The sequence below is a fragment of the Echiichthys vipera genome (genome assembly GCF_963691815.1).
Source record: "Echiichthys vipera genome assembly, chromosome: 10".
Taxonomy (NCBI): Eukaryota; Metazoa; Chordata; class Actinopteri; order Perciformes; family Trachinidae; genus Echiichthys; species Echiichthys vipera.
The window spans coordinates 6,525,441-6,546,154 of NC_139835.1; the positions used below are offsets into that span (position 1 = coordinate 6,525,441).

General features: G+C 40.2%; 1 protein-coding gene across 14 annotated transcripts in view; it reads left to right on the plus strand.

The window, feature by feature from the left end:
- Nucleotides 1-20,714, plus strand: part of tns1b (tensin 1b) — a 220,959-nt gene that overhangs the window by 110,794 nt on the left and 89,451 nt on the right. For all 14 annotated transcript variants that reach the window (XM_083922296.1, XM_083922289.1, XM_083922299.1 and 11 more), the window contains one exon: nt 9,965-10,003. In XM_083922296.1, coding sequence (XP_083778422.1) covers nt 9,965-10,003 — 39 coding nt within the window. The remainder of the gene's footprint in view (nt 1-9,964; nt 10,004-20,714) is intronic.

A 20,714-nucleotide genomic window follows, 5' to 3' on the forward strand; every position in this document is an offset into this window, starting at 1 on the left:
CAGTTGGCATGGAATTGCGTATGTTACAAGGTCAGCAAAATTATTTCGACATAACATACACTTCTGGGCGACTCCATCTGCTAATGAAGGTTATATGATATGATTGAAAGCTATTACGGACCTCGTGGTGAAATTGCTTTTGTCTAAGTCATCCTGTTTGTGCTAAAGAGCACAGCACGGTGATTTAAGATTAGGGTTAAGACTGCGGCAAATGCTACACTCTGCCATGTTAAATATTAGTGTGCACAGGGACCACAATTTCTGTAATAACCCTGATATCATATTATGTGGTTATTTTTTGGTGTATTTAAGGGTTCAGTGGAAGACATACATCAACACTTTCAATCATTTTTGGGACTAGTTGCTGACCTGGCAGTCAGTCTTGAGGGTAGAATAAACTTTAACCCTCTGAACCCCAGGCTGTTTTTCAGGGTTTCTTTTTTTGCTGTGGCTTTGTTTTTCACTGCAATATAAAGTCCTGCACGTCTATGAAAACAGCATAATCATTGCTAGAAGTGGAGAGAAATCAAAAATGTATTTTGTGCAGTGAAACATAGTGATAATTCCATGAAATCACAGAAAAAATTAAATTACTTTGATAATTAATTTAATAAAACATAGAATCTATATGTACAACACTTGTACAAGTTTTAATGATGTTGGAAAAATGGTTTACAGTTTAAATTTTTACAGTCCTACTTACAACATGTCTTGTCCTCGACTCTCTGCTCTGTGTGAACAGCCTGCAGTTTTGCTCAATTGTTTTAACGTGACTGTTGGTTTCAGTCGAGTCAATCATGGCTTCCCAGTTACGCTAAAGAGACTACAATTTATTGATTTTTACAAGATCTGGTTCTTGCAAATGGTTTATTTTTGGCAAAAGTTTAAATCAGATATGTAGAATTAAGTGATTTGCTTTAAATGACACTGTTTTAATCTTGGATTTTAGTGTAAACTAAGCTCTCCAAGCTTAGATTACTTGGAGAGTAAAGTGTTCGTCACACATGGTTGGAAAGTTTTAACAGCTTGTGGCATGATAAATGGTGTCATTTTTTTCAATTTTAAAAAAACATGCTGTTGTTTTTAGTTTTGGGGTTCAAAGGGTTAAAGTCTCCCTCCACTCAAAAATGTGTTTCGCGTATTGTAACTTTGCTGTGATGTTTGACCTTCACTGTGCAGAATGATGTATGTGCAGTATGTTTTCCCACTCATCTGCTGAAGGAGGAAACATTTTCTTTGCTCATGGTAAATATCAGTTTAACACGTGAATGTTTGAGATGATTTGTGGCATCACAACCCGCTTGGAAGCCAACACATGGTCATGTATGCAGCTTACACAAGTGTGATGTGAAAAATTCTCAAATCCATTTTTCAGGGCTTCCGTAACATCTAGTGTCCAGCAGTTTCTCATTCGAAAAATGAATTCATAAGCTCTGGAGTTTTTAATGAGTATATGCAATTGTCAGATTTTCTAACAAGGTAACTAACCTTTTATTGTGAAAAACCTGCATCAGACACAAATACTTATTCTAATACTTTTATACCGTATGTCCTATAACATATCCGAGGGGACTCCTTATAGTCATTACTACAACCCTTTTCCATTGAGTTTCCCCTGTGTGACTCATCTGCATGCATGTCTTTACACTGGTCCCTGTCTCCTGTGAGCGAGCAGATGTCTAATGACATCATGCGGAAAAATGTTTTCATGTTAACAGTGTCACTAAGATACAAAATAGGGAGATGCTGTAAGACGATCATTCAATTTTGACTGTGGCTGAAGTTTTCCCTTCTTGTTTTGTAGCTAAGCTAAGCAGAACACCTCCAAGACATTTCTCTGTACAGTGCGCACAGAGATGGAATCGATATTGATCTTCTCATCTGTCCCTCGGTAAGACAGCAAACAAGCACTTTGCTCAAAATTTCAAAGAGTTGCTTCAGTGCGAATTGACTTGGAATGGAGTTGGCATTGAAAACTTAATTTGGGTTGCATCAAATACAGCACAAAGCATGGCGAACGTGTATGATTGAAAATACAACCAGCTCTTTAAGAAAGTCACTTTTACTACGGAAGGGCTCACATCCCCCCTCAACTCTGATTCTTCATGGCTGCCTTCTCTCCCCCTCCTCCTCCACCACTTGGCCTTGTGCCAGACAGTAAGAGCCATGCTAAATGTGTAAATTAGCGTGCTGGTAAATAAAGGCTCTTAGCTGAAAGAGCCTGGGAAGGGAACGTGACCCCCGCTGTAACTTTGGAAGAAAAGAAACAAGCCGTAGCTTCTCCCCTCTCCAGGCCGTCAGTCCTGTCCAACAAAGATGGGGTGAGAATGAACAGGCGCAGAAGACCACTTTGAGTCCCGGCCATTGAAATGCACAGAGGCTGTAAATGTATTCATACGTAAAAAGTCTCAGTTTTTTTTATTTATCACAGTTTTATCTGTTGCTACACTGACGTCGATCATAATCTTTATACAGTGCACGCAAACAACTTGTTGTAGACAGCAGACACACACACACACAAGAGCACACATTGATGATGCATTCATACTGAAGGGCTAAGAAATTTTATTATTATATTAAATTATTTAGTTTCAAGTGATCAGTAAATAATTTAGACTACATAACATTTCAGAAAGAAAATTGTTTTAATGACCACTAATGTAAATTGGTTTTACTCGATATATGACCGACATAATCATCAAAAGTTTGCTATTCATTTGTTGTCAGTTGATAATTAATTAATGGGGAAATCGATCCCGCTCTTAGAAATTGTACAAGACGGTACACTCGAAGCACTTAAAGTATCAATATGCACAAAGACATTCTCACAAAAAAGTAACAGACACAAACATACACATACCCTGCCATTCCTCAAGTGTTTCAAATGCTATGAAACATAAATCAGTGGCACTGAGACAGGGAACAGTGTTTGGAGACGGCCGCTCAGTCGTGTACACCTCCTGCAGTCCAATCTGCTCAATAAATCTGGGATGTTCCACAACTTTCCCTGGAGGAAAACAGAGGCTATAACTTTCACAGAGACAGAAACTCCCAGAGACTGATGGAAGAAAAGAAAAAAAACATGTAGAGGGGTTATAGAAAACAAAAAGAGCGTGGGCATAGCAATTCTAGTTAATGATCATTTGGTATACGTACAGTAGATGCATCACAACTGTTATAAACCAGTGATTATGGATAGAGAAGGAGATAAAAACAAAGGGATAGGACAGGGGCACTTGTACAAGACTTCTCCCATCATTCCTCTGTGCTTTGATAACATCCCAGTAAGTCCATATGGACCCTCACTCTGGCACACTCCACCATCACGGCGGCAGAAAAGCCTTCTGTTACTGGTTACTGCTTGCAAATTGAATTTGCACACTGAATAGTTCTGCTGGGATGTGCCAGATGCAAAGAGCTGGATAAACATAAAAGCACTCAGGGTAGTCATGTGTTTATATGCCAGTGCGTATGACTGGGCAAAGTTTTTTTAGCCGAAGCGCACTGCCCGACACTCTTTTCCACGCTGGAAACAAGCGAACCTGCGTGCCAATCGTTTCACTGCTTTGAGTAAAGCTGGAATGTGCTTTTTCTCTACACGATTTATCACTATGCTGTTTGATTTTCCTTTATGAAGTTTGAGATTTATAGACATAAGCATCGCAGAGACTTTACTGCACATTGTTTACCCAAATAATGACTCGATTCATCATTTATTCAAGGTTCTACATTTCATTAGTGGTCATTAACATATGCTGATTTGGGAGACTGACATCAGTTACATAACATGGCTGCGTCTGCAGTGTGTCAGTAGCTGGCAGGAAGCTGACTGCATGTGAACGCTGGAAATGGGCCCTCGTTTAATGCTGTTAACACAAGCATGTATGGAATGCAACAACACAATTATTCTTTATTATATTACACTCATTTGAATACTCCCGATAGCATCAACACGCACTCACTCACCAGACCTCCTCCCCACGCACGGCAGAGCACGAACAAAGGCTTTATGTAGGTTTTCATCTAAATTCAAATGTGATTCAGAAGACTTTGGTTACATTAAGTTTATCACATTTACTGTCATGGATCCTTTCCATGCTTCAGATGTAAAAATACACATTTAAGTATAGTTCTAGGCCAGAGCTATGTTTGGATCTTGTCTTGTGATATCTTGAAAGTGGTCTTACATGTGGCGTGTGAGTATTAATTGACTCATTCCTGTAGGATACAAATAAACAAGACATATACTTTTTCCACCGAAATTAGCATGTATATGCAGGGAAAAGCAGCTAAAATTGGTGATAGACTCTATTCCCTTTGCCAGTGGTCGAGCATGCCTTTTTATTTTTCTGGGGTGTCACTTTCAACAACACAAACGCATCGGAAAACAGGTTTAGGTTGAGTGTCCACAGAGAGAGTTATTTTTTCTGTTGTTCCTAATGAGAAGAGAACGTCTGTAGCTGCATGCCTAGAAAAGGGTCCCACCTTTTTTTGTGATCAATCACATCACCTGAATGCTTCAGGTTTAAAATTTTTCAAGTTTTCAGAAAAGCGCTGGTGTCGTCACCGTTACTTTCTTTTCTGAGCAATGTCACAATTAATACAGAAAAGTTCATTTTTGGAAGCAGATCGACCGGGACACTGCTTTTATGACTGTACATGTTGCAAGCTTGTTGTTAGCTTTAGCTACCTAGCTAAGGTTAATGTCAGTGTTATAGAAAGAAAACCTGTGGGTAGCGCTTTCCCTGTGCCCTAACAGCACCTTTCTACCAGAGAGAAACAATATATGAACAAAGAACCTTAAAAAACAGTTGAAAGCAGCATGGCAGCATATTACAGCGGGTATTCTGTTACTTACTTCTGCATATAGAAAAAGGGGTGAAAATAATCATGTCCACTAGGGTGTCATGTTTCCATTACAGCCAATTGGAGCTGCAGCCAATAAATACCTGTGACTACTGCAGAGTCATTTGTTTCTGGAATATATGCTGATTGTAAACGAGCCATGCTAGCAGTACTTTGAGGCTGAATTTAGTGTTGCTTTGAGCTAAATGCTAACATCAGCATGCTAATATCTCAATGTTAACATGCATACTTCTCAGATAAGTTGTTTTTTCGTCAGGAGTATTTTTCAGACAGTAGTTTCCCATTGCTTGACCTGTGGCCAACTGTTAACTGCTCACCAGCCTCCTGCCTTCAGATAAATATTCATTGTGGTTAATGTTAGATCCTGGCTGTGACTGCTTCACAGACTGCTATAGTGCAGTTCCACTCCAGCACCAAGTTGAGAGGCAACTACTTAGCATATGCGAGAATGTGAACAATTCTGATGTGGGCATAATACCTACCTACTCAGTCTGACCTTTATCACGGGCTTGGCGACATTAGCTTGTCACTGATGTCATGTCCAACATGATTAAGTGCTACAAACAAACAAACAAATAAAAAGTATGAATTTTATTAGACATGACATTTAACTAACTTCCTGAGTTTCCCCAAGGGGATGAATAAAGTGTTTGCCTGTCTCTCTGTCCGTCCGTCTGTTTATCTATCTATCCATCTATAAATTGCTGTAGCCTTTTTGATGATTGGAGAAGAGACTCATTTATGAAGTGACTCATTGTGTTGTGTTTTTCCCCCTAATCTGCTGGCACAGTGTCTACTACTACTACTATAAAGTCACATTTTGTGGTTTTCAATTAAACGTTGCCCAATCAAAGTAATGTATTTATTCATTGTATTCATTAACATGGCACAATGATGCCTTCAGACTGACGGCACTAAAGACAAAACAACTCTGGGGCTGAACATGTGTGGCAGTGTTACTACAAGATACAACTAGAAAATGAGTTATGAACCAAGAAGTTCAGTTTTATTCTTTTAAGAATTTTACAGGTTGTTTAAGGTTTATACAACTCCAAAAGTTATCCAGCGGCTTGTCATTTCCTCCTTCACCTTGATACTTGCAAAGCAAATGTAGCTTAGCTTGATGTTAAAGTATTCTACCTGGTTTGGCCAAAGCTTGGCTACTAGTGTGCATGCAAGCATACTCAATGATTTCTGACTGTAGGTGGACAGGCTGTCAACAGCTCTGAGGGCAGAGGCATCATCAGGTGGAAACACTGAACAGGCCTGAGTCAGGGCAGAAAGGGGGCACCCGAAGGAGCATGGAATAACGCGTCGTTGTGCATGGAGTGATAAGGATGTTGGAGTAGGATGGGGGTTATGGGGAATGGAGGGGGTTACGGGAGGGTTAGAATAACTTGTAGTGGAGGTGATTCGAGCCAGACAGAGATACAGTATCCTGTCAATCCCAGACACACTTCACCATGCCAGATGAAATTCCCAAAACAGAGACGCATTCCACTGTGATGCCATCATTCAAGTAGGTGACATGATAGGCAACTGTGACAGACAGCAGTCACAGAGGAACATTTAGAGTTTGGCCAGCCAGTGTTTTGGAGCATGGAGCATGGAGCATGGTTTACATTTAGGTACTGCCTCTTTTCATATCAGTGGATCAGATAGGGCTGAAAAATGTCTATCATTTCATATTTTGCTCTATCGTTTCTCTCACGGTGTCATAAATCATGCACCTTACAGGCTGAGGTGTGTGAAGATGAAGTGAGCCGAAGTAGTCGCTCTGTGCGTTATTACGGCCGGCCATAAACACACATGAGGCATAATCCTGTCCTCTCATGCACTTGTTTTACGTGGACGACCGGCCTTTTGGAGGGACTTAAATTCTAATTTTGATCTCAAAATTGTGTGATTTTTTGTTTATACAGAAAATGTGCTATATGGTATACTGTTATCGGGATATAAAATGACTACTGTATATCGTGATATGAGATCTTGGTCTTAATCATATCGCCCAGCCCTAGGGTGATGCTACTTCTAAAACATTGTATCTGATAAAGGTCATTTCCTGTTTAGAGTCAACATTCCTGCATTAACGGCTCTAAAAGAGACTTTGATAACCCAAGGTGACTAGCACTTCCTGAACTTTGTGAATCTAATTAGTCATCCTAACAGGGCAGTGGCAGTCATCCAGTGGTCCATTTGGTTGGTTTGGAAGCAACCACTAGTGGAAGATAGTCCAATTAGATAATCCATTAAAGAGGTATTTTGCTGATTTTAATCCAGGTCTGTGTCACGGAAATGTGGGCAATGTGTTCAGATGAACTGTGTTTGGCCTGTCTCAGTGCAAAAGTCCCTGTGGAACAGAGCATCAGAGATTTGCCAGGAGTGTTTTTCACATCATTTGGCAGATTTCGGCATATGTCCAGCTTTCCGTTGCGCGGGGGCTTCCACCACAGAGACAGGCCGAACACCCTTCATCTGAACACAAAGCCCACCATTGCCATGACCTGGATTAAAATGGGTAAAGTATCCCTTTAACAATTTTAGCTGTTTTCAGCCTTTTAGTTTCAAACTACTTGGTTGTAGAATTAGAGCGTATAAGGCAGCATTAGTTTATTGCATATATTGTATATACATCAGTATAATGTATGTAGGCTGATCAGTAACAAGATATTGCATTAAAGAAATGCCAAAATTATGTTGAGCCAGTTTCGGAAAAGGAGAATTGGTAAGAATTATTTATGAAAACAAATTTAAAGGATCCTTATCAAAAAATTTTTGGTAATGTAAAAAAACAAACAACTTTTAAGTAATGTATATCAGCCTCAAAAATAAAATATTGGATTACACATTGCATCTTAGTGTAATGTCTAAACACTATCCAAGATACCTACAATCTAGGTAAACTGTGGTTCATTCTGTATGTGTGTAACTCTTGGTCCAATATCAGCCTAATAACATTCTGTAAAGCTGCACCTTTTAGAAAGGCGATACATTACGATATGTTCAAGAGAGCAGAATTGCATTTCTTTTTTTGCGAGAAGATGGGGATAAGACAATTAGTCTTGGATAAGGAGATTGGCAGGGAACCAGCAAAGATGAAAGATGCTCATCGAGGTCAACGGTGGTGATAACCCTCAGGCCTAATCTTTCAAAGCTAAAACAGACACAGTTTCGTGACAGTAATAAAAGAAGGATGAAGGATACAAACAAGTTAAAAGCCTACTGGAATCATAAAGCTGTCCTGTGCTATTGTTTGCCGTTTCATCTCCGTAGATGAGAGGATGATGCATGTGGATAAATCGTAAAAATTAAGTTTCTTGGAATTTTCTTCCATATGGAGTGGCAGAAGAATCATGATGGTGAAAAGGGGCAGACATGCACAGGAAGGAAACATCTTTGATGACATCCTGTCTGTGTTTCTTCGTCAAGCAGTCCATCTTTTTCTGGAAACTCTTTATTTGTATCTTCTGTTAGAGGCCATTATCATTATATTCTTCCTGTGTCCCAGCCTCAGTCCTCATGCTCTTTCTCCAAGAACAATTATGGAAACTGTGGGATGGTAATCGGATTAGCCCGGGCACTTGACAGATCACGAGTTCTGTTGGAGCAACCCCACCACTGACAGACGTCTGCTGATACTTCAATTAAACAATATTGTACAGTATGATCACAGTTCTAGTTGGAGAGGTGGACAATTCATCTTTCCAATCGGGTTATTGCAGTGCTCACTTGACTTGTCCAAGAGAAAATCAGGGCAGCTGTGGCTCAGTTGGTAGAGTGAGTCGACCAACCGCTGATCCAAAGACACTTCACCCACCTTACCTCGTGCAAATGTGTAAGACTGCTGTATGTTTGAGGAGGAGGTTGAAGGGGCCATAGCATTAGCAGCCACGCTAATGTCAGTCTGCCCCAGGGCTGCTGTGACTACTATCATAGTTTACCACTACCATGTATGTCTGTGTGAATGAATTGAACCTGCACTCTGTAAAGCGCCTTGAGTACTGAGAAAGGCGCTATATAAATCCAAATCCAAATGTAGATTGTGGTGTGTTGTTATGGTGTCAAGCTGTTTGAGAACTCAGTTTTCTAGATTCCTCTTTATCAGCGAGGCAACAGTCATAGTGCACAAAAGACCCTCTCCATGCTTCGTACTGCTACACTGCTTTTGTTGTAAAAACCTTCAATCCGAGACTTACCGTCAGTTTATACTGAAGCTTATGCAGAAGTTGGCCTGATAAAATGCTCACAGTACTTTGCAATGGCAACAGTACGTGTAAAAGTGTCTGCAGTTCTTGCGATCCTGCTATGTTGGTTTGGATAGGAATGTCCATTCTACTCTCATTCTATTTCTGTGGTCACCACCTTGTCCTTTAAACCTGATGGCATTGGTGAGATCTGTAGTCATTATTGTTGTGGGAATGTTTGACCATTGCCAATGCTAAACTTTGTCCTGATAAAGTTGCTGCATGCAGTACACTAGCAACATCGTTAGCCTTATTTAAAGCTGCATTGATGTATTTTTGGTCACTTGGGGACAGAAGAACAAGCTGCTGTTAACACATGATGATAATGACATATTATCACCTATCGCCAACATGTAGCTGATTCATAATAATCAGCATCTGTTTTTTTGGACTGATAAATGTTCACCATTCAGTTGCTAGCTGTGTCCCTGTGCATGATCTCTAGTCCTGGGTAGTTAGTGTACAGTATGTCTATCAGAGTTTTCTCACTGAAAATATCTGCGTAAATGAGAGGGGGGGGGGGTTAGTGAGGATTGTCTGTTGGTTTGTCACTGAGTGAGCTCTTTCACATTACACAACTTTTTACTTGTTAATATAAAAGCTATTGATTAATGCAGTCCACCCATTCTGCTTTGTGTCTGCATAGTGTAACCATACTTTGTAGCTCTGGAATACGACATTGGTAGCCTGTTAAAGCATGTTGGGTGCACTTTCCATATATGAAGCCATAAAGCCTAATTAAAATACCATAGATGCAGGAATTTTACAGGTCCATTGCTGTTTACATTCTTCATGTAATAAAATAACGGCAGATAAGCAACAAAATGACTGACCGGTTCTATTTTTGTTTTTAGGTGTCTTCATCTTGTGTTCCAGCAACAAACTATGAGCTGGTAAGTAACACATTTTTCTTTTGTTTTAATAATTGCTTCCATGTTGTACGTGCTCAGCGCGCATTATTGGGTCCTTCCTGTTGCAGGATTATTGCTAACAAGGTTGGAAAGTTAACAGCCCCCATCAGTAACACTAACAAGGTATTGCACATAATGAACCATTATCTGGAGACCCCCTGAGACAAACTTGGGATTTAGAGCTATATAAATGAAGCACACGTTAATCGACTTAACCATTGTTTTGCAGTTGTTGATTTATGTTCTGCTAAAATTGTGTTTAAAAAAAAAACATTTTTGGATCTACTGGCTGCCGTGGCATGAAAACAAAAATCATATAGATAAGAAAAGCTGTGTCCTTGAATCTGCTATATCATAATGATGTGGTGTTTGAGTCTGAGTATGAAGAGATTTTGCAAGGGCAATAAAAACATGCTTGCTCTGTTGCCTTATTTGGTATTGGCATCAGAAGCCATGTTGGACTTGGAGATGATTTGCTTGCTCTCTTTCTCGTATGTTGTGTGTTTAAATGGTTTTGGGTGCTTGACAAACCAAAGCAAATATCCTGCACTTTTCTACACTCACAGAGAAAATATTTCTCGAAATGTCTTGTTTTTCTTTCATAAAAGCTGCAGTGATCAAGAAAAAGACATGTTATTATCCTCTGCAGATGCTTTTGCACTAGATGCTTTCTACATGAAGACATTTGTTTCAGATGTCAAGCCACATGGGCTAAGCTTTCTGGGCATTGTTAAAGGGCTCTGGACCTGAGCTCTTTGGTTTCTGAAATGAACCCCTCGACACAGAGTACAAGGGTTTACCCTCCCACACTACATGTACTGTAGGTCCCCATATGACATAGACATTACACTTCACTGACTTAACCTGCAGTCTGATAATGCTGTTACTTCTCTTCTCATCACTCTGACCAGTTGTTCTAATGTCAATGAACTTCTAGTTTCTACTAGAAAATCCTTCATACAGTTGAGTTAGACTTGACCATAGAATTTCATTGGCAGATCTGAAATTATCATTTCAGTCCGGGCTAGGTTTTAAAAATTGATTTCCGATTCAAATTGATCTTCATCAAATCGATCTTCATCAAATCGATATTTTAACCCTAAGAGCCCCTTGTAACCACCAGCAATCTCTGGGAACATCCCTATCTGTGACAGACCTAAGGAATGCATTGGTACCAACAATGTCATGCTAGTTTGTCGTCGAGGGGGCTACATACTGCTCCAAAGTATGGATACATTTTAGTGAGGGAAAAACTGGTATGGCCATTTTCAGGATGTGGGGCTTTAGGTTTATATTGTCTCTGCACTAAAGAAAGCACTTGTACAGACTTTTCTACTCACTGACTGTAGAGTCTGTAGAGTTGCACTTTATTATGCTGACTGCTGTTCACGTTAAATAAAAAGGACATTAGTGCCACCGCTCTCGGGGCAATTCTTTATGTATACATTCATATTCTTAAAAGGTTAGAGTGTTCATTAAAGGTTCATTGTACTGTTGACAGCTTTAGTTCTCTGATAATCTCTTTCATATCCAAGCAACTCTGCTATTGTAACGGAAATATCCCCAATCGAATTGATACCGAATCAAATTGGGACCTTGTAAATCGGAATCGAATCAATTTGGGAAATCAGTGGCAATACGCAGCCCTAGTTTTCAGTGAGTCAATGCATACACAGAATAGAATCTGTTCCTCCCCCTCAATTACCTGTTTTAATGGAAAGAAAAGTGAGCAGGCATCTGCCTTTTTATCTCTTTAGCCTCCCAAGAGGCTTTTGAGCTGCATTTAAGGTGATGATTACTCCCATAAAGGCTGAGTTGTTAAACATTTGTTGGTGTACCTTTACCACCAAGGAGAGTGATGAGAAAAGAAAACATTTTTTAATGCCGACGATGATAATGTTGTATGTCTGGTAAACTAAAATACACAGACAACATAGCAAAACTTAGAAAGAAAGCAATATTATAAAATAAATGGGGAGTGAGAACAGGTTACTTTTATGCACCTGAAACTGCATCAAAGCAACCTACAGAGTGGATGATGCTGTTTGTGTATGTGTGCGGGCGTGCGAGCATGCATGCCTGTGAGCGATCCCAGCAGCAGTACTCCAGCCTGTGTGTGTGTGTGTGTGTGTGTGTGTGTGTGTGTGTGTCAGCTCTTCCCAGCACCTTGTTTGGGGAATTCCTTCGCTCACAGTCTGAGACCAGCATGATTTACTGCCCAACTCAGGTGCAGACTGATTGCAACATCGACCATATATTAACTTACTCTGAGGAAAATGTGTTTTTTTTTAAAAAAAAGAGAACTTTTTCTTTGAGAATCCAGACATTCCACTCAGATGGGACAGGCTTTAAAAAATACACAGCTTTATTACCGGATGATAATGTTCCGTTCTGAATGACATGAAAATCTGATATTTTCTTGCAGCTGTTTCTCATCAGGAGTGCTGAGAGGTTCTCTTCACAGTCTTAACTTGAGAAACATTTTTTTTATTTACACAAGTTACATTTGAAATGGCCATAGGTATATTTGTAAAGGTTAATATATATTTTTTAAATATATCTAGGTATGAATTTCAGTGGTTTGGATTTGGAAGCAACACGGAGGAAAGAGTCTTTCAACCAAAATTACTTGTTTCAAATGACACAGACTAGGGTTGCAACTAACGATTATTGCCATTATTATAATGATCATTTCTAAATTCATCGATTAGTTGTTTGGTCTATAAAATGTCATAAAATGGTGAGAAATGTCGATCAGTGTTTCCCAAAGCCCAAGATGACGTACTTAAATGTCTTGTTTCATCCACAAAGTGAAAATTAGTTTACTGTCATAGAGCAGGAAAGAAACCAGAAAATATTCACATTAAAGAAGCTGGAACCAGAGAATTTGGATATTTTTTCTAATAAAATGACTCAAACCGATTGATTATCAAAATAGATGCCAATTAATTTAATAGTTGACAGTAATCGATTCATTTGCAAATCGTTACAGCTCTAAGACAGACACAAGACAGAGCAGCAGATAACACTATACCGACAAAATCTCACTGCAGTGCTCACATTTTGAAACATTTATTTACCCCAGAATGTTTTCACATTGACATGAGGTTCCCAACCTGATACCACTGATTTCCGATGAAGTGCACACTGATTGCAAGATTATTCCAGTTGCAGAGATTTGCGACTGCAGTAAAAGATCGGAACGTTTGAGTAAAACATGCAAGAAGTCACATCGAGCGTGTCTACTGCCTCACAGTTCCCTGTTACACTCTCTCTGACTCAAACTCCATCTTCTTGACTTCGATTAAATCAAACATTGTTGATTAAACTCACTGCATGGACCATTTAGTAGGTGTTGTGGGAGTTGAGATCATATCAAGTGGCGTTGTAGATGGTAGATCTTTTTCTTTGCACTTTGAATGAATTCTAGTTAGCTTTAAGAGAAATTCCACTGATTGTACACATCAAAGTCTGCTTCCAGGTGTCGGGGAGTACCACTGCATATGTGAAAAAAGTTATATGAAGCCTTCTGAAGCTCCAGAGGGAGCTGCACAAAATCTGATAAATTGTCTGCTGTCACACTGTGGATGTACATTAACTGTATGTGGAGCCACAGCTTTGGTAACTGACAAAAATAAGACATTCATCTCATACGACTTAACTGCACCACACGTACAAGTCAAATTAGTGTAATTCTGAAATTAGCAGCCTCTTAGTCCTGATTTAAATATAATAACCCAGTAGTTACAAACGATGGAGTTGCCAGAGTGAATTTTGAAACAGCCCGCTGTGGTGAGGTGATGCCAACTGGCAGCCCGTTTATTGATGATGGGTGGTTGGAAGATCCTATCCAACAGCGATGATGACAGAAGCGACTGCCCCCAACCAGACCTCTGCACTTGGACGTGCATGGTGTGCTGTAAAGTATGATGGGAGCATTCCTTAGGTGTGCCCTCATGTGGAGCCAGCTCTGCCAGGAATAGGTTTTATTTTTTGCACAAACACAAAGCCTGGATGAGAGGATGGAGGGAGACGGAGAGAGATATTAAGCATTCTGGTGAGGTAGTCTGCACATCTGAACACCCCAGAAACACACATAAAGAATGCATGCACCCACAAGCAAAGATATGCACACCCACTCAGAGAAAACCATAAACCGCGGACACCTACGTCATCCAGCTTCTTTTTTCATAGGTCTTGTGTAGTGGGGGAACAGCGCCAGGACATTGCTGAGTAATGAGTAACTGCAGGGCAAAGATGGTCCAAATGTGGTCCAATTAGCATTGTATTTAGAACCACACATATTTCCCTGATGTGCCCTGTATTACGCTGTGTATACCAGCACCAAGCAGGCATCCAAATGATAACAACTGTATGATTCCAGTTCCCTGGGAATGTACAAACTAGGCCATGAAAAACTGTTTAACATTGAACTAAGAGCTCTTATGTGTTCTACGTGATGATTCAGCATTATCAAGTTTGTATATAAGACATAAGGGTGCTCTTCAAAAGACTGGACGTCATGGTAATTTCTTTTCCTCCGGCATCCACTTCAGCTAAGGAGGAGGAAAGATAGCATGAGCAAATTAAGTACCATCTTGTTTGACACGATTAATGAGCCAAATGCTGCCCCACCCTCACTCCTCCATTATATTTATTAGACAATTACCTAAAAGTAGGCAATTTGGTAATGATTTCTGATGCAGAGAAACCGCTGCAAATTTTCAAAATAATCTTAAAACTCCTTTCTTTGGTCTTGTTTTTAATTATTGTCCATTTTGAAAAGTGCTATTTCAAACACAAAAAAGTGATTTTTAATCAGACACCTAAGTTGCGATACGTTTACATTGCTAAACTATAAGCAAACTGGCTTTAAAACTGCAGTTTTATGAAGTCATCCACCAAGTAAGTTGTTGCAGTGAGAGTCAAAATGATCCCAGTCCTATACACTGACGTGTTACCACCATAGCTCTGCACGCTAGGCTGTAATTGACCCTCTCCAGTATTCTTACCGCTGTTAGAAAGTACAGTATGAAGAAACATGGTGCAGACTGTGGTCACCTTCAGCATGCTTAGTTATGCCAGGCTTTCCAAACTTAAATAACTGCCGGTTATCAGATGCCAACATTTTCCTCCTTACACCCATCAACCCTTGCATTTGGTGTGGTTTCACATCCTTCTTTTAATAAACATAAGCGTTGTTTGTTGGAAGAAGGCTTTTCACAGTGAGGTTACTCAGTGCCATCCAAGCTATATGCCATTTTTTCCACTGCATGTTGTGGCTCTTCTCTCATTTTCCATTGAAAAAAAGTTGTAGATATTACCTGGTACTATTTGGTACCACCTTGTCACGGTTCCAAGCAAGCTGAGCTGATACCAGATTTAGTTAAAACACTGCAGATGATTGGTCATCAGTATCTTCACTTGCATGGTGCAGTGTCCCATGATGGGTTTTTATCTACAGTGAAATACAAACTATACCTGGTACCAAAAGTGTATCTAGTAGAGTAGAGTCAAGCCATGCTGTGCACTGAATAGCTTGCTAATCTGCCCAACTAAAAGAGACTGTCCTCAGCAGAAAAACAACAGCATTGGTTGTTTCAAATCATAAAGATGACCCATGTTTTACTGACAAGGCCTTTTTTTGTGGATGCAAATGATTACAGTTGTCTCTACAGTTGCAGGGGGGGAGTAGTATGATATTGGTACAGAAACAACATCATGCATGGCTATTAGGTGGTTTACTGTACAAACATGAGATCAGTTGATCTTGGTTTCATGTAGGCATGACAACAATCTTTCCCTAACCAAGTCATTTTTGCTCTTCAAGAGCATGGCTCAAGGAATGTCAGTGTCGGTCAACCATCCCACTGACTTTGGTGACCCCGTAACTTTCCTTGTACCACCACCACCACTCGTCACCATTTTTGATTTTGATGCATGGACTGCCATGATATTTGATACAAACATCCACGATTCTAATAATATTTGTCATTCCTTAATCACAATCACAATTTTTATCTAGTGCCATCATCAGTTCAAAGTTTTAATTTGACAAATACTTTGATTTGGTTTTGGTTTATTGATCAAATACCTGCAATGGACAATACAGTGGGTCTTTGATTTGGAATGGTTCAGGTTAGATGGTTAAGGTTAGGCACTGAATTGACATTGACCTTGAATGGTTAAGGTTAGGATAGGTCGTAGTTTTCACAAATCTAGCATTACCAGAGAGACACAAGTAGGATTTTACTTTGTGTTTAGTGCTAACTGGCAAATGTGAGCATGCTAACACAATAAACTAAGATAGACAGACAGACACTTTATTTATTGGGGAGAAAGTTCTGAATGGTGATGGTGAATATGGTAAAAATTCTACATCAATATGCTTAGCTGGAAGCAGAAACCTTTAACACATGCACGCTAGAAAACAAAGTTGGTGACATCACAACAGCAAGTAGATAAGCTTAGGTTTTATGTAATGCATAGCTGAAGAAAACGTCCAAAAAGTAAAAAGAAAAAAAAAAGGTGTGCGTAGCAATCTTCTCACACTCCAACGCTGGGGTATGGGGATTATGGGGTAATCCTCAACTTCCTGTCTATATGTTCAAGTGTCCTTGAGCAAGACACTGGACCCCTAATTCCTCACCAGGCGCTTTACAGCTACCCACTTCTCCTTAGGGTGGCTTAAAAGCCGAAATCAAATCTCACTACATAATAGTAACAATTGTAGGTGACCAATGATCAATAAAGTTTTTATACATACCAGCATGGCCACGTGGATGCAGCAAGCATTAATTGGACTTTAGTCTTATTGTGCCTAAACCTAACAGGATCCTATCCTACAGATCAAAAGACGGTGTCATGAATTACTTTTTTTATGGCAGTTTGAAAGGCACTGAAAAACAATCTATTTTGTGGCTTAGGTTATTAAATACATTACATAGTTGCCTGTCATCATAACTAATAACTTCTCAGATTTCACATGCATGAGAAGTTCAGTCAGGCCGAAGAAATGAAAAACAAATATTGTATTGATGAAGTACAGTAGTCCAGATAAGGCTTGCACAATTCCTTTTAATGTTTCTGGGTTATTACCTTATCGGGACATGTGCACAGTTGACATATGTGGAGGAGAAAAACCGACTTGTTTAGTAGGTGTGTGTGTGGGTGTGATTGAGTAGGCCCTCTCCATATACATATACACACACACACACACACACACACACGCACACACAACTAGTAAAAATACTTGGCAGATGCCTTTAGAGAGTTCCTCCTCTCTCACATGCTGCAGAAGGCTTTTGGTTACATAACAGAGTGAGCGGTCAGGTCCGTATCAGTTGGAGCAGGGACAGGCTGGGTGAGAAACACGGAGAAGGCAGAGGTGGTGTAGGGTCACGGACGGCTCAGAGGTTTTTCCCACAGCAAGGACCGTCCACTCTCCTCTCCTCTGGTCCTAAGGGATCCCTGGCATTTTACTGAAGTCCCTCACCCCACCCTACCCCGGAGGGGGTGGGAACGAGAATAAGCATACACACTCCAACCCGAACCCTAACCCTAATACACTCAGGCCCACACAGCCCCTCCTTCCTCAGCACTATGTTTACATTTCTGGGACATGGCTGTGTGAAAGCTGCAGATGAAGGACCACAGAGCATGAGACAGGAACAGCTGTGTGTGTGTGTGTGTGTGTGTGTGTGTGTGTGTGTGTGTGTGTGTCTGTGTGTGTGTGCCTGCGTGTGTGTGTGTGTCTGTGTGTGTGTGTGCCTGCATGTGTGTGTGTGTGTGTGTGTGTGTGTGTGTGTGTGTGTGTGTGTGTGTGTGTGTGTGTGTGTGTGTGTGTGTGTGTGTGTGTGTGTGTGTGTGTGCGTGCGTGCGTGCGTGTTGTTGGTGTGTTATAGAGACTGATGATAGTTGGACTGGGCCATAAGTTCATACTATTGTTAGTAAACTTTTAGAGGTATTATTTAGCTACCAACTAAATAAGTTTTTGTCAAATCTTATTGTAAAATAGTGGAAGACTATTCACTATATCATTGTGTTCATTAGTTTGATAATTATACATGTGACTTTCATTAGGGCTGGGCCAAAATCTTGCATCCTGATATAAGTCATTTTATATCTTGATAACGATCGATATCATAATATAGCATGTTTTCTGGTAATTCAAAAAATAAATATATGAAATAACCACATGGTACTTGTGTACTCAATTAATTACTTGAGAAATTAATATTCTCTCATTGTATTAAGAACTTTAGTGCAAAACATAATTGAGCAAGAATCACAACATAAAGCGTCGTCCAAATAACGTTAATCTTGCCATGACATAGTTTGGCTGCTGGTTTTTCGATACGGTGGCAGAAAAGATCTAGAAAAATAAATGCAATAGACATTTTGACGATATATATTGTTAGATCTCCCAGCCCTATTTTGTATACTTTTAGCAAGTTGTGCCATGAGAAGGAGATGTGGATGTTTGGATGATTTTCACTGAAAACTGGAGTAAAGCAACATCCTTTGCTACTGACAGCAGGCATCCCACTTTTCCTATCACTTTTAAGCATCACAATTTCCATATTGGCAATGGGGTCGCTTCAGCTCTTGTGAAGCAGGATTGCCTTTTTAGGCAGCCACAAGAGGAGAAAACATTTTCTTAAGGCTCTCGCCAAACAGCTGTGCTTTTACTTTGAATGCAAACGAACACATTCAAAGTTTTAACCCACTTCTAAAAGTAGAGAAACTCAGGAAGCTGAAGCGAGCGGAGCTGAGCGTCATATAGATATTAAATTGACTTTCAGATTCTCAGAGTGACACAATGGCTCTTGCTGAGAGTTACATTGTTGTTTTTTTTACTGAGGTAAGGACTGAGGCTTCAGGTAAACCGACATTATGTCAACTAGTGTCTAGGCCTGCAGTTTGGTGTTTATCCCCATTAGAAGGCACTGTTGCACATGTCAGCTCTGATCCTCTACATGTGTCCTGTGTCACATCTGTCAGTCTGTGTGGCCCACTGTGATGGATAGTGTTTGATACAAATGAGAAACTAACAGTACTGGGACATAAAGACAATTTGTTGATTGAGTATTTATATTTAGTTGCAAGTTACCAGAACTGTCCTGATTTCATAAACCCAGACACCTGGTGCTCCCAGTGGATTGGAAGATCAAAATTTATTTGCAAATGTAAATTAATTTGAGACTGATCCGCAGTTTGTCACAACAGTAAGAAGAACAGTCACTATGTAGGGTTTTATGTCTCTCCTCAGCCTGCACTGGTGGAATTTTTACGAGGGCATGAATCAGTCTCTTTCATGAGATTCTCCTGTTCTTTCATCTCTGCAAATTTGACAAATCTTTGACAGTGATTTAGTTAAACCCGACTTGATTTTCATATTTTCATGTCCTTACCGGCGAAGAATGCTGCATCATTTATCGTCAAAGCGAAATGAAAGTTTCTGCATCATTCCAGCAGCTTAGAAACACAGGCACATCGAGGCATGTCTAAGACCGCTAAGCTGTCAGTGTGGGCGATTGTCCAAAATGCAGTGTAAACATAGGAGTCGAGCCGGTGCTTAGCTGCTCTGCTGCCAGTCCAGATGGTGTGTGCTTTTTAAGTTTCCAAAGAATTGTCCTAAAAAATGTATGTGACTGTTCAGGGAGGGGGGGGTAAGGAAAGGATGAGTGGCATTCAGCACACACCCTTGGTGTGACTCACACGTAGAGACACAAGGATATACTAAAAACAACAGTAGAGCTTTCCGTGACCCCCAACCAACAAACACACAATCACATGCACTATGAATGTGATACTATGAATGACAATTTAAAGGGCCCATATTCTGCTGATTTTCAGGCTTCTCCTGGAACTTGTCTGCATGCTTTAATGTTTCTCGTACTGTCTGTCTGAATATCCCTGTATTCACCCTCTGTCCGAAATGCTCCGTTTTATCGCCTGACTCTTTAAGAACTCTCCTGAAAAAGCCCAGTCATTGCAGCCAGGTACAATTGTACAGAAGTCCTCATTTAATGGCACAGTTTCTGAATACTATGTGGCCTGTGCATTTCTCTGTGGATTGAGCAGTTTGATACTTTCACAGCAATTATGTAACAACTCAACCTGCTTTAAAATAAGAAAAAAGACGGAAGCTCACCTTTTACAATATGGGAAACTATAAAACAAAGTGTTTTTCAGTTTCACACATGCATCAGTTATTGCATGACCTGAACACAAACACTGAATCATCCCCAACACTCATAATCAATGCTCTCTCTTTCTCTCTCTCTCTCTCTCTCTCTCTCTCTCTCTCTCTCTCTCTCTCTCTCTCTCTCTCTCTCTCTCATTCTTCATTCTCTCTTCTTTCTTTTCTCATCTCACACCCACACTCATACACCCAAAGCGGTGATTTTAACCACTCTGCTGTCCACACTGAGCAGGCTTTGCAGAGCTAAATGGGCTGTTCCTCGAGCTCTCAAGATACACGGCTGTATATTTAGCCCTGGGTCATTTCCCTAGAGGCCCTGCTTTGGGCTACGTTTATCCCTTCCACTCAAGGAGGGAAACTCCCAACATGCTAGCTACCTCTGCCTTCCGAAAGGAGCGGGCTATAATTTGGTAAATTGGTCAAAGGAGCCACTGTTCTCATGTGAAAGAAAGCACATGCTACGGTGTTGGTCGATAAAGAGCTGGC